The sequence below is a fragment of the Hydractinia symbiolongicarpus genome, chromosome 14, assembly GCF_029227915.1.
Source record: "Hydractinia symbiolongicarpus strain clone_291-10 chromosome 14, HSymV2.1, whole genome shotgun sequence".
Taxonomy (NCBI): Eukaryota; Metazoa; Cnidaria; class Hydrozoa; order Anthoathecata; family Hydractiniidae; genus Hydractinia; species Hydractinia symbiolongicarpus.
Genome location: NC_079888.1, coordinates 3,017,761 through 3,043,504, shown reverse-complemented (window position 1 = coordinate 3,043,504; position 25,744 = coordinate 3,017,761). Strand labels below are relative to the sequence as shown.

At 33.2% G+C, this 25,744-nt stretch overlaps 4 protein-coding genes and 1 long non-coding RNA gene across 5 annotated transcripts; 1 reads left to right on the top strand and 4 right to left on the bottom strand.

Moving 5' to 3' along the window:
- Positions 1-172: 172 nt before the first annotated feature.
- Positions 173-3,326, bottom strand: LOC130625504 (sphingomyelinase phosphodiesterase C-like). The gene is made up of 7 exons (XM_057440610.1): positions 3,221-3,326; positions 2,303-2,705; positions 2,038-2,172; positions 1,784-1,960; positions 947-1,366; positions 625-843; positions 173-482 (listed from the first exon to the last, which is right to left on the bottom strand). The coding sequence occupies exons 1-7, from the start codon at positions 3,248-3,250 to the stop codon at positions 211-213; spliced, it is 1,656 nt and encodes a 551-aa protein (XP_057296593.1). The 5' UTR covers positions 3,251-3,326; the 3' UTR covers positions 173-210.
- A 5,398-nt stretch (positions 3,327-8,724) lies between these two features.
- Positions 8,725-15,701, top strand: LOC130625422 (uncharacterized). Its single transcript, XR_008981705.1, has 3 exons — positions 8,725-8,786; positions 10,138-10,265; positions 15,565-15,701. It is a non-coding gene; the product is annotated as an uncharacterized LOC130625422 (long non-coding RNA).
- On the bottom strand, positions 12,824-16,276 carry LOC130625419 (complement C1q and tumor necrosis factor-related protein 9-like). The gene is made up of 6 exons (XM_057440513.1): positions 16,137-16,276; positions 15,134-15,163; positions 14,831-14,956; positions 13,962-14,105; positions 13,671-13,823; positions 12,824-13,302 (listed from the first exon to the last, which is right to left on the bottom strand). Exons 1-6 carry the CDS (start codon positions 16,215-16,217, stop codon positions 13,219-13,221), a joined length of 618 nt encoding a protein of 205 aa, XP_057296496.1. The 5' UTR covers positions 16,218-16,276; the 3' UTR covers positions 12,824-13,218.
- A 569-nt stretch (positions 16,277-16,845) lies between these two features.
- Positions 16,846-18,909, bottom strand: LOC130625421 (collectin-12-like). Its single transcript, XM_057440515.1, has 6 exons — positions 18,751-18,909; positions 18,048-18,191; positions 17,771-17,926; positions 17,254-17,406; positions 17,027-17,097; positions 16,846-16,947 (listed from the first exon to the last, which is right to left on the bottom strand). Exons 1-5 carry the CDS (start codon positions 18,823-18,825, stop codon positions 17,029-17,031), a joined length of 597 nt encoding a protein of 198 aa, XP_057296498.1. The 5' UTR covers positions 18,826-18,909; the 3' UTR covers positions 16,846-16,947; positions 17,027-17,028.
- A 316-nt stretch (positions 18,910-19,225) lies between these two features.
- LOC130625420 (collagen alpha-1(X) chain-like) lies at positions 19,226-24,517 on the bottom strand. Its single transcript, XM_057440514.1, has 8 exons — positions 24,478-24,517; positions 23,560-23,674; positions 22,950-22,973; positions 22,074-22,199; positions 21,701-21,853; positions 20,477-20,617; positions 19,784-19,871; positions 19,226-19,386 (listed from the first exon to the last, which is right to left on the bottom strand). Coding segments are annotated over exons 2-8 (597 nt in total). The 5' UTR covers positions 23,623-23,674; positions 24,478-24,517; the 3' UTR covers positions 19,226-19,384.
- Positions 24,518-25,744: the final 1,227 nt, after the last annotated feature.

Below are 25,744 nucleotides of genomic sequence, written 5' to 3'. Positions count from 1 at the left end.
TTAATATCCACTTGATTAGGCGCCTCCATTGTCACAAAACAATACTTTTTACCCTGTTGATGTAGGCCAGTGTACAATTCGCATTCTAATTGGTGTCTGTCAACCTCATGCAACCAGGTTGTTGCTAATAAGAAGCTAATTGACTCTCAAACCATAAAAAAAGAAAAGAAAATTAGTATTAAAGGATTTTCTTAGCAGCAATAAAACTTCTTAAAGGCTCCCATTATTATAATACTTCATACATTCTTTAAACGAAGCTTCAGTTTGGTAAATTCCACCACAATACTCCATATAACGTAGCTTCATATCGCCGTCGAAACGTGACCGATAGTGTCGGAAATATTTTGACACGGTGACGCCGTGATCTTCAGGATCCAACAGCTTGCGTAACACACTTTCAACTACTGAAGCTGTGAGGCCGTCTTTCATGTTGTATTCTTCACTTAAGCTATAATCCACATCCCAAATAGGCTTTTGTAAAGCTAAAATAAGGTTTTCAGTAATAAGTTGTTTTCTCTTTCTTATTTCGGAATGATGTTAATAAAGCGTGTGCTACAGTTGAGCAAAGCAAGTCAAATTTGCAAAGTGCGAGACCACTAAATCCTGAGAATAATGAATAATTACCGTTAGAAAGTGATAAGTCCATGTAAAATTGCTTAAAGTCCACAAGACGTTGTTTCTTACTGTCATACTCAATTAAGCGAAAAGAAGGATTCTCAGAGTACACGGGTGTGAGACCAGGCATCGTCAACATGAAGCTAGAAGCACCTTCTGTTTTCGGGAATGTATCTGTAACAGTTTGTATATACCATTGATCAGAGTGAGTGTGACCGTACAGTTGAGCTAAAATAAATATATTTGTTAGTAGTTAATGCTGATATGGTTTCATCTAGCATTCATATTCTAGATTATAAAAACAATTCCCACTTAAAATAAACTAAAACACCTGTGATAATATCTTTGTAATCCTTTGTAGTTTGCTGCAGATAGATACTTGAGTAATTACTAATGAAAGCTGGTTTTCCAACGAATTTGTCAACACTAAATAAGCGAAAAAGCATTACTTCTTTTGTTTTGCTTTTGGGGTGAGGACACCTTTCCGCAGAACAAACCGCAAAATTATTGATATGCCTTGCATCTATTGAATTCAGTTGTTTGAATGCAAGAAATAACAATTGTTTATGAACTAACCCTGGTGGGATGTGACCAGCAACAATAACTTTCTTTCCATCTTCTTTTGCTGTTTTAAGTTGCTGAATGAACCAGTTCATTTGCTCATCACCTATCTTTGTTACTTTAGCATCTTGTCGAATTGCTTTGTAAGACCAATACATTGTGTGCAGGATAATTAAAACAGTTTTACCATCTGAAATTTAATACAGAAGAATAGATTTGTCAAAGAATACTATTCGTGGATCCTTTAATACTTATACGGTGAACAGTTTTACCATCTGAAATTTAGTTTCGAATTTTCTTAAAATTTACCCGCCAATATAAGACATATGCGTTATCGTTATAGATTTTGAGCGGACAGGACATATAAAATTGTGCTCTGTCGGTTTGCAAAAATAAACCGGCGCAAAAGTTCTTTCCGAAAGGTACGTTCTTTAAAGGCGAGATAAATTCCCGGTTAAGACAATTTGTGAATGTGTTAAAAATTGATTTTAGTTTTCGTTTGTGTAATTTTGTTTGTGTTATTTTCAGTTTTCTGTAATACTTATGTCCAAGGACATTTATTTCAACTGAAATTCACTTAAAATATAGTGTTTTGCGTTACTCTTACTGTTAATATCGACAGAATAATATCCTCCTTGATCAAATGTAGCACGAAATTTTTTCACAAATTCAGCGTTATTACTTCTGCGCGTGATAAATGGTTCCCATACAGCTCTCACTTTTGAATAAAAGGCTGCCACATTTTCCGTCACGGGAAGATTGTGCTTGGGTTCGTCGTTATTACCTGAAAAACAATACTAAACTATACTGAAACCACCGGAACTTGCGACCCAGTGGGTGGGTGGGTGGGTGATAACTTACCGAATGCGAAGTACACTGGGATATCTGGAAAAGCATTTCCAATAATCATTGAGCTGTTACTTAGTGATTGCATGATAGTTCTCGTTGGTGAATCGGGAGTGTTGAAGTCTGCATAATCATGCGCAGATTGATCACCTAAATATAAAAAAACATATATTTTGCGTTTTTTTCTTATAGGGAGGGAAAATATTTGAAACGACTTAATGCCACAAGATATTTAAAATCCGTTCATAAGAAAATCAAATTGTATGAAAACTAAAATTACCTGTCATTAACACAAATTCCGCTTTATCGTCCATCTGATTGTATACGTTCTTCATTTTTAATACAGCTTCTTCAATTGTTATACGAGGAAGATCACATTTATCGCGACCGTACTTCGCCACAGATTTGGCCTTAGGATTGGCTGAACTACCCTTTATCGAAATTGATCGACAAAAACCATCTTTTTCTCCATTTTTGGCCGCTATTGTTGGATCGTAGAACAAGTCGAGATGTGTGTCAGAAATTTGAAAAAAACTGTGCACATGTGACTCGTGTGATGCTTCAGTTCCTTGTTTTGTGAAAACGAGTAAAGTAGGAAGCAATATGCTTATCAAAACAAGCATTCCGATAGTCACCCGATACAGCGTTCGTTCTCGGCTTGTTGGTTCTTCCTTTGTTAGTACCTAAATCACAATGAGAATTTTAAAGATACTACAGTTCCAAACGTTTTGTGATTGGTAGTCGGCAAACTGAGCTAGTTCAGTTATGCCAAATTGATTCATGCCTTATTGTTGCTAATGCAAAAAAACATGTCTGTGGTTACATTACATGTACAATACATTTCGCTTTCTATTCCTGAGTCTGGCCTAGATTTTTGGAACATTTCTACAAAAAAAAATTTGATCCAAATTTAAAAATTAACCGAGATTTCTAAATGACAGACTGGCTCGCGCTAGGTATAACATAACCCACTATCATTGACGAGGAGGTTTAATATTCGAGGTATATCAAGTGTAAGAAAGTAAAAATTATTCTAATCTTTAGTCATAAAAATTGTAATAATTTGGAGGAATGATTTGTTTTGTATATAAATCGTTTAAAATTATTTCTTATGAAGATTCGTGTATATAGCGCTTTAACAATGTGCTTCAAACAAAGCACACTAACTATTATTGCGAGACATAAAAAAATACCTTACCATGATTTCACGATCAAATTGGTACGCCATCCTTTAGTTGAAATATTGTTATTGATAACAAACCCGCATTTGCTGAATAAATAGTCGAAGTGAAGTAACACAGGTCGATAACAACAGCAGTCGTCCGTGCGAGAAACGATGATAATCATCCAACACAGAATCTGATTGGTTAAAAAGCATTCGAATAATCTAATTTATTATGCAAATTATGTAAACGACCGTATCTTGTTTTAAATGCTTCCTTTAATTCCCACGCTGGTAACTCTGGCTGTTTATTTAGACTCTTTTGACCCCGCTAACTACATATGTGCGATTTTTATAATACTGAAGAGTGTACAAATTAATTAAATTAACTTCACCGGACCAATTTACCAAAGAAAACTTACGTTTACATTCGCATATTTCCTATGGGTAATATATACAGACTAGTTTGTAGCCCGTAATATATACAGACTAGTTTGTATCTCATAGATAAACCCACGGAGCCCCGCCTATTATATATTGTATTTCGTGTATACGTAGAGTTACTACAGATTTACCATTCTGCCAAAGAAAGGACAAAATACGGGTCCAATTAATATAAACAAAAACTGTATGTACACTAAGTATCACAAATCTTATAAAAATAAGAGTTTATAATGTCTTAATTAAATCATTTTGCCTGTTTGCTGTTCATAAAAGCTTCTTTAACCATAGACTTAAGTAAGCTGACACTTTCGTTTTCAATAACATCTTCAATATTCTCATTATTCTCATTATTCGTTTTTCCCAGTTTTGCGAAATCTAATATTAGGGCATTTTGTAGAGAAAATGTTTCGTGCACGTCAGACTTTCGCGCAACTAAACACAGCAGTTCTGCACGAAAATTAAATGCGTGTGAAAATTTTGTAAATTTAAATGTAAGGAAATTGCTTTAGCGTTAAAAATATCGGCTCAAAGAAATCTTTTATAACGTTTTTCTGCTTTTATTAATTGCAACGTATACAATAATTTTCATTTTGCGCCTGAATGATCCTTGTATGTTTTAACTTTTAATTTGTACGCCCTTTGTAACCCTCTAAGATCATGATGGCTTACAGTTTTTTTTCCGCATTTGCGTTTATTTTTGTGGTTTTGTGATTTATGTTTCGGGGTGTTAAGCTTACACATTATAAAGAAAACTAGTTAAATATCAAATGTAGCAAACTTAAAAACAAATATGCTCATTTTGACACCAAGACGAGCTTGGTGAAAAGCTAGAGTCTTAGTATTTGAGCAATTATAGTGTTTAGAAGTAATTTGGCCTTGTTGGGGCCTTTTAAATTTGTCATGAAAGTGCCCGTTACAACAATTAATTCATCCTAGGGGGATAGATATAGGGAAGGAGAAACTTTAATAGGCTCGTCTCCTATGCGATCTGCCTTTTGTTATGGTAAGTTTGTCAGTTCTTGCGCACAATTATTCGCCATTTAAAATACGACGCGCTCATTGGCTTATAACAAACAGTCAACATCGCGCTTTGATTGGTTATTAGTCGTAAATAAATATGGCGTACTCTTGGAAACAAAAGTTTAATAAATATTTTTTAAAGATAAAATCTTGTTAAATTTTATGCTTAAATGAAGTATATGCTAAAACATTATACTGAGCAAACTTAATGGTAAAAATCAAAAGTTAAGGTCTGGGAATTGTTTTGACATCAAAATAGGCTCAGAAAGTCGTTTTCTACTGGAATTAATATGGCGCGTGGCCTTGCGGTTATGGAGTTCGCTTTGTAATCACAACGTAAGTGGTTCCGTCCACAGCGCGGGCATGTTTAGCAAGTGTCTTTACCACAGTTACGGGTCAACCTATGCCATGTGAGGGAAATTGGGTAGGTAAGGCCGGTGTATACTTAAATTATACATTTCAAACACAGGACCCACATTAATAACAGTGTCTCAAACACTGAAGTGGCTATCTCCTGTATAAATATTCGGAATAATAATAATAATAATAATAATAATATATTATGCATTTAACAAATACAAAAAAAGTTAAAATAGAGTTGTTTAATTTAGAAGATATTCAAATCAAGGGGAAACACCATTTTTTTCATGGGAACCACTCTCTTTGTCAACAACACTAAGCTACCAGAAGAAATTACATAACATTTTGTGTATATATTCTCTGAATATTTTATATATATTTCTTAGTGGAAGAATGTGATTCCCCTTGTTTATAAATTTGTAAGTAAAGAGACAACTGTTATATAAACTTGATTTAATCCAATTAACTAAATCACGTGTTGATGGAAAAAAAGCAAAATAATTATTCCTACAAAATCAAAATTGATAAAATTTTCATCTTGCACACATTCAAAACGTGAAGGCTTGACATTGTGAAGTAAAATTTCAAAGAAAATCCAGTCACTGTAGCTAGTTATCTTGCGGTGAATATTTAATTTAAAGAAGAAAAAAGACTTCGTGCGAGACGTGCACAAATACAATTTTCTACAGTTGCGATGACTGTTTCTGCGCAATTTTATAGCTGTGCTAGGAAACAGGAAATGCGACAAAGAACGAGCGATTACGTGGATTTTTCGACGGGGTACCGGTAGTCTTTTTAGTAATACCTCTATTCTGTGATGTGAGGTTTGGCAAACTCATAGATTTTATACTACAGCCACGTGTAAAGGTTGGAAAATGTGTTACAGCGTGCTTTCCTGCTTTGAAACCGCTCATGAATCTACTGTTCGACTCTTCTTCTTGTTGCTACAAATTAAAATATTTAGTTTATATTTGCTGCAATCAAGTGCGTGAGTAATTAGTCGGTTGGTTAGCTTTTTTTCATGTTGTCAATAATTGTTGTACATTTAACATAGGGAAGTGGAAACAAAGTGAGCTAAATTGTTTGTTTTTAGCTATTAATGGCAAGTGAGGAATGGTACCTAGGTTTCTGAAAAATCATCCCTGCTCAAGCATGCATCAGAAATGTAATTAAAAGAAACAAATGAAAGCATTTCTAACACTTTAGCGTGAAGAGAAAAAGGGAACAGAAATTTTGAACAGTTGTTTCTATCGTAGAGAATTCATGGCTTTCTCATCCTTAGCTATTTTGGTGGGGATATCTCTTGGAAGTCTGGTCAGTGCCGGTCTTAACGGGGACATCACTACTGAATGTCATCCAAGACCTCCTTTTGAGGTGAAAACAATACAAGCATTGGCTGATGTTTGAACTGCAGTAAATAAACCAATGGATGATGGAAGAGAGAGTGAATACAATAAAGCTCATGTACTTCCATGGACCTTTATTCGAACAAAAGTCTGCGGTGAGTTTAACGAAGTCGTTGATGAACGAACTAAAAGAGAAAAGGATCTGCAAACTTGGCAAGAAAACGTAAGACGATTTAATGAAGTCATTCACACGATTGATACAGAGTGGGTGGACTATGGAAAAATGGATAAGAAACAAAAAGCAGCATATGAACTAGATAACAAAAAAAATAAAGAAAATTGCGATTTGTTGATAAATCGAGTGGAGTTTAGCAAAGGCAACAGAGCCACTGTCACCAGCGTTCTTGCTGTTGCAAAGTGTATGAATAGCGCACCAGCGAATCTTCGACCAGGTTTTGCAGACACAAATAGAGAAATTGCAGATAATCTTGATGCTATGTTGAAGCGAAGGGTTGCTGTTGGTGTTGGTATACAAGAATCTGATCTCACTGCAAACTCCAAGCGTCTTCACGAAAAGTATTCCTTGGAATATCCAATGTATGTAAATGGTGGTATTATGAGTTCTGACCAAATAAAGAAAGGAAATCGCGTACAATGATAACTTTTTATCATGTTATTAATATTTATTTATTTATTCACTTACGGAAATAAATTTATTTGCTGCCTGATTGACGCATTGCGTAAATTATGACACGACTTTTATATCTCTCTACAATACATTGGCCACAATTAATGGCGCACGATTGTACAGATGTAATTGCAACGTACAATATATTGTGGCTTCCTTCCCTGGAAGGTTTTTTGAATCAAATCAGTTTAATTTGAAGAAACTAGTGGCAGGTTCCTATTGAATTAATTTTAAAAAGAATTGAATACTTTTTGTTTTGTTTTCGCACATTAGAGCATTGTCGATACAAACGTGTGGACCATATCCTTCTTAAATATAATTGTGCAAAATTGTACAGCACGGCCTAAAATTAATTGTAAAAAATTACGTGCAACATTCTGTTGCAATGGAAACTACCTTTCATACGCTTTCCTTCTTATTTAATAAAGCTTTAGCTGAAGCTGTATGTACAATTTCCTAAAATTTTTCAACCTCAAATGTTCTAGTGTTCTTTGATAAATAATAGAATGAACAATCATATCTGCGGTTAAATATGAATAGTATTGAAGTTATCTTATTGTGAAAGTTTACACGAAGTAACTAAATGAGACAAAAAGTAATTGTTCAAAAAGAATTTTTCCTTTGTGACCTTGAAACAAACAAGGCTGAATGTACGCTCTTAAATATGTTTATATGGAGAAAGTTCTTTGAAAAAAACTAGTTGATGATGGTCCTATAATTCCACAGGACCACTACTGACTGTGCGTGGACTGACACTTTGTCCTAACTAATTTTAAGATTGGTCATGGAGAAGAATTATTAACAAGCCTTTTCAGTCGAAAGTAAAGTTTACAGTCAATTTATGCTCTTGAAAAAGACATGTGTCTTCTTCTTCTATTTCCACCCTCTTACGTTATCGAACTGCAGATTTCTTTAACGACATTTGACGATTTCTCAGATGGAATTTAAATAAAATTCAAATAGAATTTGTAATATGACGGCTAATGCATTCCTTTATTTGTTCACCGAAAGGTTCGATATTGCAGCGCCGGATTTTGTTATTACGACGAAGTTTTTTTTTTACTAACGATTTCCATAGCGAATTCTCAGAACTTCATTTTTCAAACTAAAATCAAATTTGTGAAATCTCCCAGGGTTATCACTTTCCTTAACCTTCGTATAGATGCGCAAAACCTAAAAAGCGCTGGGTATAAGCCTGGTATCTTGTTAAAACAAATCTCACTCAAGCGTGGTATAGTTGTTAATGTTTACAATTTTTCTTATTTTCAGTGAACATCATGAATTATAAACACATTTGCTGTTCGTTTCTTTTGGTAGAAATTAGTGTTGGAATATGAAAGGAAATCATTTAGGGTCTTCTTCTTGCTTCGAACAACCATTTTTTTTAAAAAAAAAAGTTATCTTGCCGGTTGTAAAGAAGACATCAATACCAAGTGGAATGAAGAGTAACCAAGTAACCACAGTAAGGCTCAGCGTGCTCCCTTCTAAAAGATCATGTACTGAGAACGTATAATTTTTTAAGTTTAAAATTAAAATTTAATACTTATAACAGCTTTTAACATCATGAAATGCATTTTATGTACAGAACATCTTTAACATTTTAGAAATCTATTCTCAAGGTTATTTAAACAAACTTAATACATAATATATATTTTTGCTCACTTGCAGAAAAAGACCTATTTCGATATCCATTTCCATCCCGCAAAATGTACAACCGGAGTAGACATACTAACATGAAAACGAGGTTAGTTTAAAGATAATTTTATTTTTATTATTTCTCAAATTAATTTGTCAAATTGGCAAATTATGAACTTTTGGTGAAAAAAAAAATAGAAAATGGCATTTAATTTATACCCATTGGGCTTATTAAAGTTGCTGGTTTATAATTCTTTCTAGTGTTCAGCTAGCTAAGGTTGATTGATTTGGATTTTTTATTTAGCTACACCTGCATTGGTTACTACTAGCTAGTTGGAGCTTTATCCAGTGCTGTTGACATATATACAGTTTAATCTTTGTTATTGGTTGTCTTTTATTTTCTCAAACATCTGTAAATTACATTATGACTTGGCCATCCTTACCATGTTGGGTTGGTTGTATTAGGCTGAAGACTTGTCTCCATGATATATATTCAACAAATCGTAATAAGAACAATGTAATCACCCAAAGTGAAAGCATGCTTACTTATAAGTACTCTTGAGGCTTAATTTTTTGAAATTATGGACTGTAAGAATGTTACTGTTGCAGCTAAAGAAGTTTATTGTTGTTTCTTAAACTCACAAATTGTTCTGTGAAAAAGTAGCATTTCTTTAAGTATTGCCAGTAACATTATTCGTGGAAGTATTATAATTAACATAAAACAATTTGTGATTACTGAGTACACTGGGTTGAGCCAAAATGTGTTTATTATAAATATACTAGTCAATAAAGCCCGTGGAAATATCCACTGAGGCAGGATAAAAATGAAAAAGAAGCGTTATTTGAATTTTGATGACGTCAGCAACCCATCCACAATAAATAAATTAGAACCTGGTTTTTACGCTGCCTCTATTGTGTAGAGCTTAAAGCGCTGTTCAAGAAAATGTATGTAATCACGTGCTTTTGATGAATGGTTAATGAGATATAAGGGTTTAAAAATTTTGCTGACGTCAGCAAAGTCCCTAAAAAAAAAAAAATTTTTTTTTTTGGAAATTTGTATACCTGTTGCCTTCCTCGTATCTTGAAACGCTGATCAAGAAAATGTATAGGATCATGTACTTTTGACAAACGGTTGCAGAGATATTACAGTTTAGAGGTTTTATGATGACGTCATCAACCCGTCCATTCTAAAATGGATTTGGGGACCCAGGTTTGGGAAACTTACCCAAATTGGTCCTTGGTGGTCCCTAGTTACCCACGCGGTGAAAAATCATTGACGTCACCAACTCGCTTCCAAGTTATTTAGCCTCAAAGTTTTAGGTGCACTGTAATGGCTTCATAATTGAATATAGGATATTGACGTTAAAGTAGTTATTCCTAATAAGTTATTAGCATGACTATGAAATGAAAGCTTTTATAAAATAAATTGCTATAGATTGGAAAATTCTTTTTATATTTAGAACAAACAATCGAAGTTGTACATGTTCTTAGGATATTCCTAACTTCTAACCCATATTTTAGAGCACCTTCGTGAAAGTAAAATAAGTGCTTTCAGACTCAAAACACAACAAGGAATTTAATATTTAAGGTAAGTTTAGCTAAGCGGAGCAAAGTTTAATTATTTAATTTAAATGAAATTATTTTTTTTCAAGGAAACAAACAACTGTTGATTTGTTGTTAAACTGTTTCGAAAAAAATATATTTTACCCATAATTTCGTCTATTTTATTGCATTTTGCGGTATGTACAAGGTGATTTATTTCACAGCTAGTCTATTTACTAGTATGTAGTTGCAACTACTTGCCGCCCTTGTTTATCGTGATACGACAGTTGTTCTTTCAAAGCTGATACATATGCACCCCTTATTTTCCAAAGCGATGATTAGCCCCAACACCAACCTTGACCCCAGGGCTGGTTCTCTTTTTATAAACCTTGGGGTCGAGGTTGCACCAACACGCGAAGTGCACAATGAAAGGATACTCAGTGCGTTTTATCTGATCACGTGTGCACATTTTACCTCGGCAACCTTCAATGCTAGGTTTAAATCTGGAAGTTACATGCACATTCGATTTTGTTTCTAGTGGATTTTTTCGAGAGCAGCAAACAGTCTATAACTATTAGGATCCGGAAAGAATAACAAAATATCTCCAGTTAAGTTTTTGAAAGAATTATTTTACACAGTATTATATACAGTGATATACGGCTGAATTTCTTGCTACATTCTACCTCAGTATAAATTGGATTATATTTATACTGTTTTGCATGCACAATTGATACTTTCAAAATGTTTAAAATGCAGTCTGTGAAGTATTTAAAATAAACTTTATAAATATTGATTTAAAAAAGGAATTAAAAAATCCAATCAAAAAATAAGATTTTAGGACAAAATAACACTTTTTTCAGACACACGCATAAAAAATGTAAAAGTATATATCATACAACATAAAAATATAAAAAAAATCAGACTAACGATTACTTTAAAAATATTAAAGCTGCAGGTCTACTATAGACCTGCAGCTTTAATATTTTTAAATCGAATTTATAGGTTAAAAAATTTAAAGGCATAATCTATAAAATCTACAAAAACAAAATCTATAGATATATGCATGTTAATGGTGGCAAGTTTTTCTGCAACTTTAAGCCAAAAAAGCTTTTGGTTTACTGGTTGTAACGTATCAGAAGGACTTTTCCTTTAATCATTTCAAGTACGTCCTTTATATTTCCAGTTAGGATCTCCATTAAGTTTGTCCTTTTTTGACTCTAAAAAAATATATAATTGATCAAACAAGCAATCCAAAAATGAAGTTATAGTTTAGAGATTAACCAGTCACATGTGTGTAAAACAGACAAAAATCATTTGTCAACAACTCTATAATGGGTCTATTCAAAAATTCGTACATACTATAAATCGTCAATCTTATACTCCATTGTATGCTTTGCTTTCGACTTACCCCTTTCGCGAGTTACAGATCACCCCTCCCCGAAAAATCAACTTAATGACTATTAATTATAACACGTTTTACAATTGGTAACTGTGGCAGGTGTTAAAGTTGAAATAACCACGCACTTTTTGCAGAAAATATACCTAAAAAAATGCAATAATTTTTTATAACGTATATAGATATGTAAGCCCTTTGAAGACCTCCTTCCCCTTGTACACTTTAATACGCTTTGAGCATGCTAGCTACATTACTTTTTGTGAACGATCTCATAAGCCTTTGTTGCTTCAAAGCTAAACGGACGGTGGGTGGTTTCGTGAAGAACGCCAGGAGCAACTGTAGATTTTGTGCAGAAAAATCTTGGTTATCATATAAAAGATGCAAACGCAAATACGCACTTCTAGCTACACACAAAGAATGAGAATTTCAAAGTGGACTCAGTGAGTAAGTGCGTAACTGTGTTGCAGTTTATATTATATTAAATTTTTTGGTGTACATTTTCTGAAGTTTAGCCGAACGTCAATTGGACGTTTGGAAAAATGCGAGTGCTCTCCCTTTCCCAAATCCAAACTTACACATTCTTTTTGCACAGCTGAATTTTAGGGATGGCTACTTTGCAGGACTTTACACAAAGAAAAACAATTAAAACACTGCAGCTACTTACATTACATAGACATTATAACTAGCTACCTCCAGGGTGTAGCTAGGCTTTTTAAGCAGTGTTTAAATGATGAGTCCAGCATGCAAATTGATCTAGCTAGCTATCAACATTATCAACAAAGTATTTTTCACAGCTATGTAATACAAGAATGTATAAAGCTGTCATCAGTAAAAGATTGTTCCAGATCACTTTCATCATCGCATCAGTGTCAGTTACACAGTGATACTTACTCAAACCTTTCTATGGTCGCCGCCATGATTTTGATTGCCCAAACCTGGCTTTTAAGTACAGCTTCACAATTAAATTTTTCTTAGGTTCTATTCGTTTATTTTAAAGTTTGTGCTACTTCAAAACTGTAGCACTTAAGTAGCAAGATTTCGCTCAGTAAAAAAATCTTTTTATTCACGCCTGGCCGACTCAGAGCCGTCAACACACCGCCTTCCTTCAGCATGCTGATACTGGTTTCGCACGGTTTACATAATGTATAATGCCAAATTAATTATCGACTTTAAAGGGGCAAATCTCTCTTTAGACAAGGAAAACTGCCTTTAAAAGATTAATTTTATATTATTTTATATTAAAAGTTTTTGAAAATACAAAATCGTTGTGCAGATTATAACGACTACAAATATGTTGTTTCACTGTCAACTCTTGTATGTCAACAACTAGTCAACTCTTGTATGTATAAAATTGCGTGGGTGTATGTGTGTTGTGCAGAGCTTAATTAAAAACGGACAAGTTAGTATAGACTGAAACTCTAACGCAAAAAGAATTAGACTCATTTAGATTAAAGTTTATTTATCAACAAAGACTTCGTTTCAAATACTAAACAAAATAACACAAGAAAAAGAATTTAACAATACGAAAACACCATAGGCTCCCTTTACAGCACTCCCTTTGAAATTATCAAATCTGAAATAAAAAACATCTTCGGGTATTTATCTAATTCTTGTTAAGAAGCATATGTGCCAACTTTTTATATTCTTGGTAAAGTTGTAGGTATCTCTGCTTTAACTTGCTAACTTTCTATAACAAGGAAAACATAGCTTATATTACACTTTTATAGATGTGTACAAAAAGTAAGTACAACAAGGCTTTTAGCAGTAATTAGCTAATTTCGCGACGTTAAAAGCATTTTCCAAATGTCACCCTCTAGAATGCTGGATAATGTTCTGTCCTGCCATGTTTTATATAACTTTGATAGTAAAGTGTCTACTTAAGGCCTTTTGATTTTCGTTACTTTGGAAAACAACAAAAATTTGGAAGACACTTGACAAGGTAATACACAGAAAGTTGATTTCAAATTCATTAATAAAATGTTAAAAAAACATATTGGCGTTAATAAAGTGTGCCATATTTTCAAATAACTACAAAAACCGGAGTAATTAACTTACCTCTGATTTGCATGCCGCTTTGCCACCACTTTCTCCTTGCTGGCCCTTAACTCCTGGCAGGCCAGGAATACCGCGCTCACCGTTGCTTCCAAATATACCCCGTCTTCCTGTTGGACCTCTCGGACCCAGAACACCAGTAACACCTGCCACTCCCTACAACATTGAATAGAAAGTTCAATCATTGATGAATTGCAATTATTAACAGATAAAATTGTAAGTTCCAATATATTTATTTAATGATATATAAAAAGGTTTAAAATGAATTTAACTAGGTCAAGCTTTTTAGCAAACCTTTCTGCCTTTTATTCCAGGAAAACCCATGTCTCCAGGTTCACCTTTTCTTCCAGTATAACCTGCATCGCCTTTTGGTCCTCGAAATGCAGATAATCCGTTCGTACCAGGTAGGCCGCCACTGCCTTTCTGGCCCGGTATAGTCTAAATGGGGAATATTAGAATTATTTACCTTGTTTAACAACTGGTTTAAACTTGTCGATTTTGTTTTTATTTATTTATTGAGTCGTTTATTTAATCAAACTCGTTAATAAATACGAACATTCATAAAAAAAAACATGACTGTATATTTAGTACCAAGCTTTTCATAACAGAGTTACACGGACCTTAAAACTCATATATAAAAACGTACATGGAACAAAACAATTAGTTTATTTAACATTAAAATGCAGGTTTAGGGAGACTGTCATGAAAAGTAACAACATCTAAAAAGTGCCCAAAAAAACAAAGGTCAAAGCCCTGAACAGGAAGGATTGAAAGGAAATCAAAGTAAAAACACAAGGCAATAAAGGTAATAGCACTAAATAAAATCAAAGAAATCAAAATTGGGAGCCATATTATCATTCGAGTGATACCATTTCAAACATAAAATGCTTTTATGTCTTTTCAGTTATTAATCCATAGTCTTTATCATGCTCAAAAACGGTTTGCAGTATGTAATTTATCATGCTCAAAAACGGTTTGCAGTATGTAATACGTCTATTTTTTGTTTCTCTCTCTCTCTGTTTTCCTTTGACGAATATTATACTTTTGATACTTTCTTGTTTTTTCAAGTTTGAAACTGCGAAGATTAAACTTAAGCCCTACAGAAACCATTATTAGCTCTGGTTTATGAAGTCAAATGCCCCAATCTTGATAATTATTTTTACCTTAGCGCATTTGATGCAACTGCCATCTTCACCTGGTTCTCCTTTTATTGAAATAACCTCACCGCTATCTCCTTTATCACCAATCCTCCCACGAGGTCCTCGCTGGCCTTTTGGACCTCGTTGGAACTAAAAGCGGAAATAAAAACCATATTACTATATCCTGTGAGATGTTAACCCCAAAGAAATTATTTTGATGTTTTATTAGGTGGAACGTGGTAGATAAAAATTATCAGCTTGAAAGACTGTCATAAAAAATTATTTCTGCATGTAACATAAGAAATCATGGAGAAAAAAATGTCTTACTGCTATTCCTGAACTTCTATGCAAACAATCCTAAACAAAAAATATCAAGAAATACACAACTTTGGCGTGTTTGGCAAAGCCGCTTATAAAGATATTCGGGGAGGCATCTCTCACAAAAATTAACTTCCAATAATTTGCTGAGTTTCTATGTATTAACATTTCAAAAAACTTCGTGCTTCTATTTATTAAATATACACTACTCATCAGCTTTTGGTCGAATGTATTGTTTTTCTTCGCCGTCACAGCAAAATCATTAAAAATATATCGCATTTGCTAATTTGTGTGTCACCAGTAGACTATGACATTGCGTAGAAACATACAAAATGCGGGTATTAGTTGATAGAGATAAGCCTCCTTATAAATTTTAACTCAACTTGGGATCGCTGTTTTACTGCCCTGGAGTTCACTCTTTGAAACATTTTTACTTTTAGAGATCCTATTCCTCTGAAAAGTGATAACAATGCAACAACGTAAACAACATTTATGACATCCAGTTGTCATGTAATCGATGCAATAGAGATGTATTTGAGACGTAATCGACATATAATTAAAATATGATCGACGTAGAGTTGAATCGACATCTATACAACATGCAATTGATATGTATACAACATTTACTCGATATGTACACAAGAGGTAACCAACATGTAATCGCCATGTAATCAACATGTTACCGAAATGTAATCCACATGTAATTGAGAGGTAATCAACATGCAATAAAAATGTAAATATTCTGTCACGGACATGTAATCAACATGTAACAGAAATATAATCGACAGGTAGCAAACGTGCAATCAGCATGTACTCAACATGTAATGGACATGTAATTAACATTTGTTTAACATATAATCAGTATGTAATCGACATGCAATGGACATGTAGTCGGCATGAAATAAACATGAAATCGACTGCATAGTGAAACACTGACAAGAAATAAAAGAGCAACAAATGGAACACGTTTGGAAACGGTCTATTAGTTATTACAAAAATAATCATTGCTTACCCGGTTTGGAAAGCTCGTACCATAAACGGCAAGTGCACCCATGAGGACAAATCCCCAAAGTATCATCGTGTTAAATGACATTTTCTCCAATTTAGTAATTTTGTTTATAGAGTTCTAAAAATATTTGCAATTTTACTGATAATAATCTTTTATCGTTTTATTGTTGAAGTTGTTTTTGCGGAATCTGTAAAAAGAGGTAATTTTTTCAATAGAGAAAAAAATGATTTTGCGCGAAGTGAAATATCGGCTTCTTAAAGAATAGAAAGTCTTTTAAATTTGAATTGTTGTCCACAAGCTAAACACAGATCTGTAATTTCAGTGGTTGACAGTGCTCAAGCATTACGTTTTTGGATTTTGACATTGTTTTGACACAGTCAGCGTATACTTTAAAATATGTTGAAAATATAGCTACGAAAATATAGCTACGACGCTATGGTATCTATTACATAACTTGCCTACAATAATCTCAAACATTTCCGACAAACAGAGAGTCCAGTCATCTAGTATCTGCTTTGATATTTTAAAGTTATTTTACAAATTAAAGCAGATTTTTTTAACCCTAGCTGCAAATCAAGAAAATTAAAACATCCGTAAATCTTAATGTTTATTTAACATACTTAGTATTTTATTAAAGTCATATTATCAAACAATAAAAATATAACATGAAAGTCATAAAAAGCAGATTTAAGAAGGGAGTAATAAAAATGAGTCAGACAAAAAGGTGATTTTATGCAGAAGATTGGATTTACATTACAAATTTTTTTCCTATCAAATCCATGGTGGTTATAACGCAGATATTTTCCGTTTCATTCTAAACATCAAAGAAAAAAGTTAATTATTCACAAAATCATCTATGGATATATTATCTGTAAAGTTGAAAATTCCGGTACCTTTAATTTACTAAGTTAGCCTTTATTTCCTCCAATGTTTTTGCAAGAATATCCAGTTGCTTTTCAATAGCCTAAAACACAAATTTGTAAATTTGATTAAAGAAATTGATTTTTACTCTCAAATGATTTTTATCCTATTTTAGGAAGGTAAATAAAAAAACTGAATCGAATGACACAAATAAGTTAAAAATAAAAAAGTGTAGCCTTTCTATTATTAATTTACTAACTTGTGTATCACACAGCCCTGTTTCACCGGGTTCGCCCATTAGTCCATCCATTCCAGGCATGCCAATTGGACCTATATGTCCTTTTTGTCCACTTTCACCAGGTTCTCCAAATGGACCTTGAGGTCCTGGTAGACCAACTGATCCGGGCATACCCTAGAATGTTGAAAATAATTGTTATGGAAAGCATGAGTACTTATAGTTATGGAAATACAGCGATATGTATACGTAATGTGTTTTTTTTATTATTATTAGTAATCCATTTTTTTATTAATATATTACGTAATTCAGTTCAGTACATCAATAAATGATATATTTGTTTGAACAGTGCAAAATGTAAACAAGGATCAAAGCCGCCAACAAGGGAGGTACTTATCAACCCTGTATCATTTTCTTTTGTAATTTGTTTTAAAACGCATATTATGATTTAATTCAGTTAGTTGAAACGCCGGAGGTACATACACATTTTTATTAATTGGCTTGCTATATTCGATGGTGTGTTTTAGTTAAAAATCCTAACCTGTTGTCCTCTACGTCCTGGAAACCCAGCATCTCCTTTTTGTCCATTTACACCCACGTCACCGGCATCTCCTTTTTGTCCTGGCTCTCCGTTTATTCCTGGTTTTCCTGGTAGACCACGTTTTCCTTTCTGGCCAATAACTACTTTTCCTTCATACTACAAGATTATTTTATATTATTATCATTTTTGTAAACAAACAAACAAACAAACAAACAAACAGCTTTGTTAGCCTTTAACAACACCTTTTATATTTAAAAAGTAATGCATAAAAAGTCACCTTCTCGTTTGGAGCACATGGACAGGCTCCTACTGCACCCTTTTCACCAGCTTCGTCTTTCCTATAAACAAATTCTCCTTTTTGTCCTTTCAGACCCTGTACACCAGGCTCTCCACGGTATCCAATAGGTCCAACTGGCCACTGCTAAAATATTTGATACATAGTGAATATATTTGGTGCTATTTAAAAGTGGAGTAAAAATTCCTCCTACAGCAACATTTCTTAACTATTTGGGTAGGGTAATTTATTGCACAAGAGATTAATTACTTCGATTATTGATTTTGCATTCGTACATATACTTGGCCGCCCTTATCATTAATTCGCCTTCTAAACTTTAAAATTAACTCTTTTTTATTCTAATCTTCTAATAAAAGATAAAAATCCAATTAGAGAAAGATTCTAGAAAGATTATAGAAACTTTATTTTATTAAAATCATTTTGGTAAAACTCCCGTACGAAAAGACAAGACGCAACAACTTTTCCATTTACATTACAGTGGCCTACCCAGGAAGGCAACATTTTCTTTGCTTGCCTCCTGCGCCTTTTTTTTCCTTTTTAGAATTGCTAGTCTTGTTGGAAACACGTTATTAAGGCAAGCCAAATTATCAACAATTTTAAAATTCGATTGTGATTTAAACCCAGTTTAAAGTTTATGGTTAAAACTCATTTGACAAAAATAAATAAAGTAATATTATTATCATACCAGGCCACAATTCACCATGTTTACAATAAATACACCAAGAAGAAGCCCAATGCATATCCTCTCCAATGTATTCATCTTTCTTTTCTTGCACCTTTCGAATGCTTGAAATAATATATTTTATATCACTATCAAAATAGCAATGGTTAGCTGTCAAAGTTTTGATCAAGAAAACAAAATGAAACAACAAAATGAAGGTAATTCAATTTTCAAAATCTCTTTTAGTGTTTTAAAACATTGTTAAGAAACTAGCCATAAGTTGCCCTAAATAATTCATTTATTTGTATTAAAGAAAGCAGAATGTAAATGGCAAAGACTTTCCAACATGAAACCAAAAGCAGGGAATTGCTCATAAACATAGGAAAAACCAGACATACAGATGCTTTCTCTGTCAAAAACTCACATTCAAACACTTCATTGAAAAACATTTCATGCTATTAAATAACGCAAATTTAGTAAAGCACATAAACAGATTAACTTGCAGGTAAATTATATATAAAACATAGATCAAATCACAAGATTAATGATATCAGTAAATATAAGAAAATTTCGTGTATGTTTGAGTAATTTCTTTTACTTTACAAATTATAACACAGACTATATATACTTTAGACTATCGACTTGTGTTTGTCATCAGTTCTAAAAAAAAAGAAATACAATATTTATATAAAAGCAAATAAGCTGTTAACTTCAGTATCGCTAACTCTTACTGTGTATCCTGTACTGTATGTATTGAACATTTATATATTGTACTCTACTTATTTCAAAGTCCCAATAATTAATAACAATAGTTAACAACAGACTTGTATATGTCTGAAATGATTATCCATTCGAAACATTTGTAAAAAAAGTTAAAAAAGTAAATAAAACTGGAAATTTGTAGCATATAGCATGAAAGACAGTGGCTGAACGAATTTCACTTTGTAAATGCAGCATGTAACCTTAGTATTTGCTTACCCGGATCATTAGACTTAACAGCTACTTGATCCACCAAGAATTTACTGCAGTCATTTATCGTATAATAAATCCAACTTACATTGTATACGGCCTTTTACAACATTTTTCTTCAATTTCAGTGCTACCTGCAGTAATAATTGAACCGTGCCGCTCAGAATCTTCAAATCCTAAAACATTGTCATCAAAAATTAAATTTCAAATCAAAGCACACTCGAGAGAAATTAAAAAAATGTTAGATGTCCCACTTAAACGGAGTTCTTAATACTTCAGATTTCTCAAAACAGTCCAACATTTAAAGATAATGAAAAACGGAACCCTTATAAAACCTCATGTGCAATAATATGTCAAATGTTCATCAAAACAAAAATAAAATATAAATACATAATTTATTTGATTATAGACACCCGTCACAATGATATTTACTTCAATTTTAAACGTTCAAAGTTTTTAATTTAACAACTTCAAGGTAAAAGTCTTGGTTAGACAGAGTTCTTAGTCGAAGAGACCTCAAAAAACAGTACAAGATAGCGAAGGGTCCAAATTGTCCGAGGTACGACTTAAGTGGGTCATTTTAGACTAAGTTGATAAAGAAAAATCGAGGGAATTTAAAAATCAGTCCGACTTATCTAGAGTACGACCCTGTATTATGTAACTGTTGACTATTAAGTCACCATTTGCCCCTTCCACTGGAAAAAATAGCCAAAAAGTTATAATGCATAAAAAATTCGGGCTTTTTAGATTATATTAAAACTACATCGAAATTTTATTATACCTCACTAGTATCACCATTTCTTCCTTTTTCTCCTTTCCACCCTACTAGTCCGGGAAAACCAGGTAATCCGATTGTTCCAGGTGGACCAGAAAATCCTCTGTGGCCTTTTGGACCTGTAAAACCTGGTAGTCCATTTTCACCCTAAGTAGAAACATGTTATTTAAAAAGTGGAAAAAAGATATTGCAATGACACAGTTCCTTTGACTTCAATGCAAATAACATTATTTAGCACCTTTTCAAGTACAACAAGACGTATGATATACGCAAACAACCTCGCGAATAAATTTTACAAAAAGCTGTCTATCAAATTGGGATTTTTGTTACGAAGTTAGACACGACATATTTTACTATTCAGATACGCAATAATATTTGTTACACACTTATTTTTCAAAATTGATTTGTGAGACCTTCCTGAACGGAAAATTCCTCGAACTTTTAATTTTCGATGGGTCCGTCTTGGGTGAACCGACTGACAGGAAGAAGAAAGACCAAAATTTGCGAAATTCATTAATTCAGTTAATTCTGCCTACATTCCCTTTTAAAAAGTTTGGTGGAAACACCTTTATTTACTAGTTAGTTAAACAAGTGTTTTGAACACTTGTCTTATCTTTTTAAAAAAGAAAAAAGAAAAAAAAAGTAAAAATAGTTACCAAGATGAGATTCGAACACACGACGACTCCCGTGTCGGTGCTCAGAGAGGCAAAAATTTCCATTCTTGTAGGACACATTTGCGTTTTAATACAAGCTCACGAGCTTGTAACAAAAATTATATTGTCACGAGTGGTAAAGATAAATTTTACTGAAATATTTATATGTATAGCAAAGGTCTTTCTCTATTTGGAATTCTCAAAATTGGTCAATTTATTCAAATGTTACTGAGCTATCTAGAGGTATTATAGATTGTTTTTTGTTCAAAATCTTCAAAATTGGTTGCAAAACAATTTTCGTATCAAGAACTAATTTTATGACTTAATAGAATTAATGGAAAGCTGTTTTTTTAATTCTCTTACATACCGATTCTTACACCTACTTAATAGTCTTTTAGGAGCTTGGAAAAACAGCCGGGAATGTGATTGTGTAGTTTTCTCAGGTACCAGCTTAAATAGAAGTAAAACACCTCTGCAATGCATGTAAAAAGTAAATTGAATGGTAAACTGGTTCAGGTAACGTTACATGCAATCGCAAAGAATATTAGTTTAATTTTTCAACTGACATAAAATATACCTTCTGTCCCATCGGACCAATTTCTCCGATTGGACCTCGTTGTCCTTTCCATCCATCAAGTCCTGGATCTCCTCTGATTCCTTTATATCCATATCCACCGTCAATCCCAGAAATTCCGTAGTCACCAGGTTCACCTTTTACTGGAAACATGATCTAAATATAAAGTATACGCGTGCCAACATAACTTCTGATAGCATGAAATGCTGTAGAAAATTGATATGCCATGACTTTGGTTACTAAATATAGCGGGCACCTTTAAGTCACTTAATGTTTTACCCATGCAACATTGGCTTTATAAAACCTAAGGGTCAATCCTTTAAATTATGTGTATTACTAGTTATTTTAACACAAAGAAGGAAGATGTTTTACTTACACCTGCTCCTTGGCCAGGTTGTCCTTTGTTGCCCTTTTCTCCGACGCCAGCTCCCATCTCCCCTTTCTGACCTTTCATTCCGTCCACTCCTGGATCACCCTTCTGACCTCGAGTTCTCTCTAAAAACTTTAAAGAGTATTAGATGTAGTTTTTACATGTTTTGTTGTTGCTGCTGCTATTTTCTGTTATTGTAGTTCAGGTTAAACTTAAAATATTAAAAGTAAAATAGAAAAATAATGCATTATTTATTCTTTAAACATTATATATTTTGCTTATACTAGCAATAATTGTGTGGGTTTCGCCCGATATATCATAATCTAGTAGAAGTGGCAGTCGAGGATAATCTATGAACTTCACATTAAGGAAATAACTTTAAAAGCTTAATTTCAAAAAAATTGATACACGGAGAAATTTGTTTTTGAGAAATACTTTTCAACTGATGTTTCATGTGATTTTAAACAACTGTAAACAATTTTTTCAAGAGTTTTAGACGTATTTCACAAACAAGAAAAAAACTAAAAATTGATATTTTAAGAACATCAAAGACACCCACTCTCCTCTACATTCGAGGCTGCTCACTTTGGAGTGTTTTCAATTAATTTTAAAAATGTTTTATGAATATTTATTTTTCATTCATAAATATTGGTTTTCCTAGAAGTTATCGCCATGCATAATTTCCACAAATTAGAACAAAATGTCAGTAGAACTTCCGCGTGCATGTTATCAGTATATGTTGATGAATGTTATTATTAACAATAAGCGCGCTTCATTTTGTACATACACGAGTGTGTAAAACACTAATTAAAAAAAATTTGAAAGTATTTCTGAAAGTAAAATTTCACCGTTTAACAGCACTTTTACAAATACACAATTTACCTCGTTGTAGCAGGGACGTATACGCTATAAAGAAGAAAATATATGTTAGAATATATGTTTTATATAGCCTAAAATTTTTTACCCTTTCCTTTTTGTCAGTTTGCAGAGTCAATATCCGTATCATACAACTTATAATGATTTTAAAATCTAATAACTGTATTAAGCTTTTTTCTGGTGAGTGAATATTTTTTTACATTTACATGGCGAAAGAGAATTCTGACATCATTATACTTAGCCTCCAAAACATAATTTTGACTACATTAAGAAGGAAAGCTTCAGTGTGGCAAATTTGCCATATGTAGAGGTAAAAATGCCAAACCAGCCTAACGGTCTCTGTATTTAGTATTACGCCAGAAATGTGTATGAGTAATATCTGACACAAAAGAATTAAACATTGTGCCTTAACCGATGACTGTCAGCAATAATTTTAGCTGGCGTCATCATATTTTAAGGCTATATTCTCTGTAAATTGTATCTTTATCAAAAAAAATAATGTAACGTATTTTTTTTGTCACCTTTACATGTAATACAGTACAAGCACGCGCAACTACAAGAAAATAAAAATATATGTAGGCAAAAGTATGTAAAAAATAAATCCGATTTTGCGTACCCATGTGCAATGGACAGCAGCAAAACCAAATAAGAGAAGGATCAATGTCAAATACATCTTCATCTCGTCACCAAGTTCTCTGTAACTTTTTCAGTTTTGTTCTTTGTGTAACGATCTACATACATAATAAAAATTTTGACAAATAACGAAAGTTATTTTTGTGGCTGGATGATATATATTGTCGTAAGCTTATTGAAAATCCACGGAATTTCATCCGTCGCTACACACAGGTACTATATTTGACTCACAGGTGGACAGGCATATAGCGAGCATCATAATATAGATAAATCATTCTGCTATAAATATTCTTATGAGCGGGAAAAACAAAACATGTCTAACAAATTCTGAGTCAGCTTAATGAATTTATGGATAGGAAAAATTTCTTTTGCATCACTTTTGCACCATCACAGAAACCGATGCCAACAAACACTTTTCTAGTTAACATTCACCTTAATACTTGTTTTTATTTAATGAAATAAAAATAATAATATACACATAATTTTAACGTTTAACTTTTATACTCTGTCCTTCTTTCTTAATTCTCCAGGTACAAATAACCTTCCTGCAAAAACGATCCGGCCTTTATATGTCGTCGACCGAAACCCCTCAGCACATCTAAGCTATTTTTAAGGCGGTAATTTTTCTAATTGAGTGTAAAAAATTTTCCGTTAAAAGAGGAAACCGTGGCTAAAATGTTTTTTGTTTCGAATCAATCATGTTTGCTTTTGCATGTATGTGACAGAAGGCTGTGCAGTTTACGTCATTAATAACAACACATTGAAAGAAATTAGCTTAAGCAAGGTAATATCAGCAAGTGTTTTTAAAGTCCATAATAGCTACATTATAAAAAAATTGCAGAGCAGATCAAGTTTCTGGAAAATGACCGTTCTTATTTTTATTTAATCAAAGGACACTCACGTAAGCTGCAATTCCCCGTTCCCTCTATACGGCTAATTCGCAATGCATTATGGTAGTTGTATTCTACAGTTTTCCCTCCCAGAAGCGAGAGTTTGTAAATAAATAACAGCATTCTTTTTATTGTGGCGATAATAACAAAAAGCCGTTATTGTTTGTGATAATTTTCAAATCTCCTCAAGAAAATCATTATCTCCCTTATCCAAAACCCGTGTTATTGATGTAAACATTTAAATATTGTTAGTTAGTGAGGTTTTAGGAGTGAAAGAAGTCGAAATGGAAGTAATAAATAAGGATACAGATTTAGATATAATTTTAAGCTCTACAGATCTTGGGCCTAGCTTTTCTCAAAGCTCTTGTGTGGTACCAAGACCTGTTTTTAAAGAATTAACAAATGCCGAGAGGGACGAAGAAGTGGAGGAAAGAACACACGAAGATATAAGTCAATGGTCAACTGATCTTGCAGCTATGCCTTCGATCACCCAGGAGAAAATTCACCAATATTTAGTTCTTGGAAATAGCTGTGATAGCAAGCCGAAGGGTGCTACAAAGCATAAAATTCTTGGATACCAACTATTCAAGGAGAGCTACGTGAAGAAAGTGAGAGTTAAAAGTAATGTTATGGCTGAAAAATTAACTTTTCTTGTGAAATGTTTTGTAGCTGCTTCCATGAAAAGAGAAAAATATTCTGTTTATGTCCACCTGTGTCAAAGAAGTGGTGATATTTTGTATGCGAAATGTTTATGTAAAGCTGGAGCAGGAGGATGCTGTAAGCATGTCGCAGCAGTTCTATTTCAATTGGTTGAATACAAACAGTTGGACTTAAAAATTGTCCCTGATGACAAGACATGCACAGATTTGTTACAAAAATGGCATGTACCTGGAGAAAGTGCAAATTCTGCACCAATAAAATTTTCTGCAATGGCATTCGAGAAAGCAGACCTTACGAAAGACACAAATGAAAGTCGCAAAAGACCGTTGGTCACAGGAAATAGAAAATTTTGTTCTACACCACTGTTTGCACATGAGCCCTCAACCGAAAAAGTCAAAAAATTAGCGACAGACTTATTTGAAATAGGGCAAGGAACTTCAATGGCATATTTATTACAAGGAAATGACTATAAACCATCATCATTTTATGACACATCTATAAAAGAATTTAATTTTGAACAGACAAACAGTGAAACAGTTGAATTACGTCCGACAGTTAATTTATTTTTGCAGGCTCTTGACTTTGAACCAGAAATAGCAGAGTTATCAGATGAGCAAA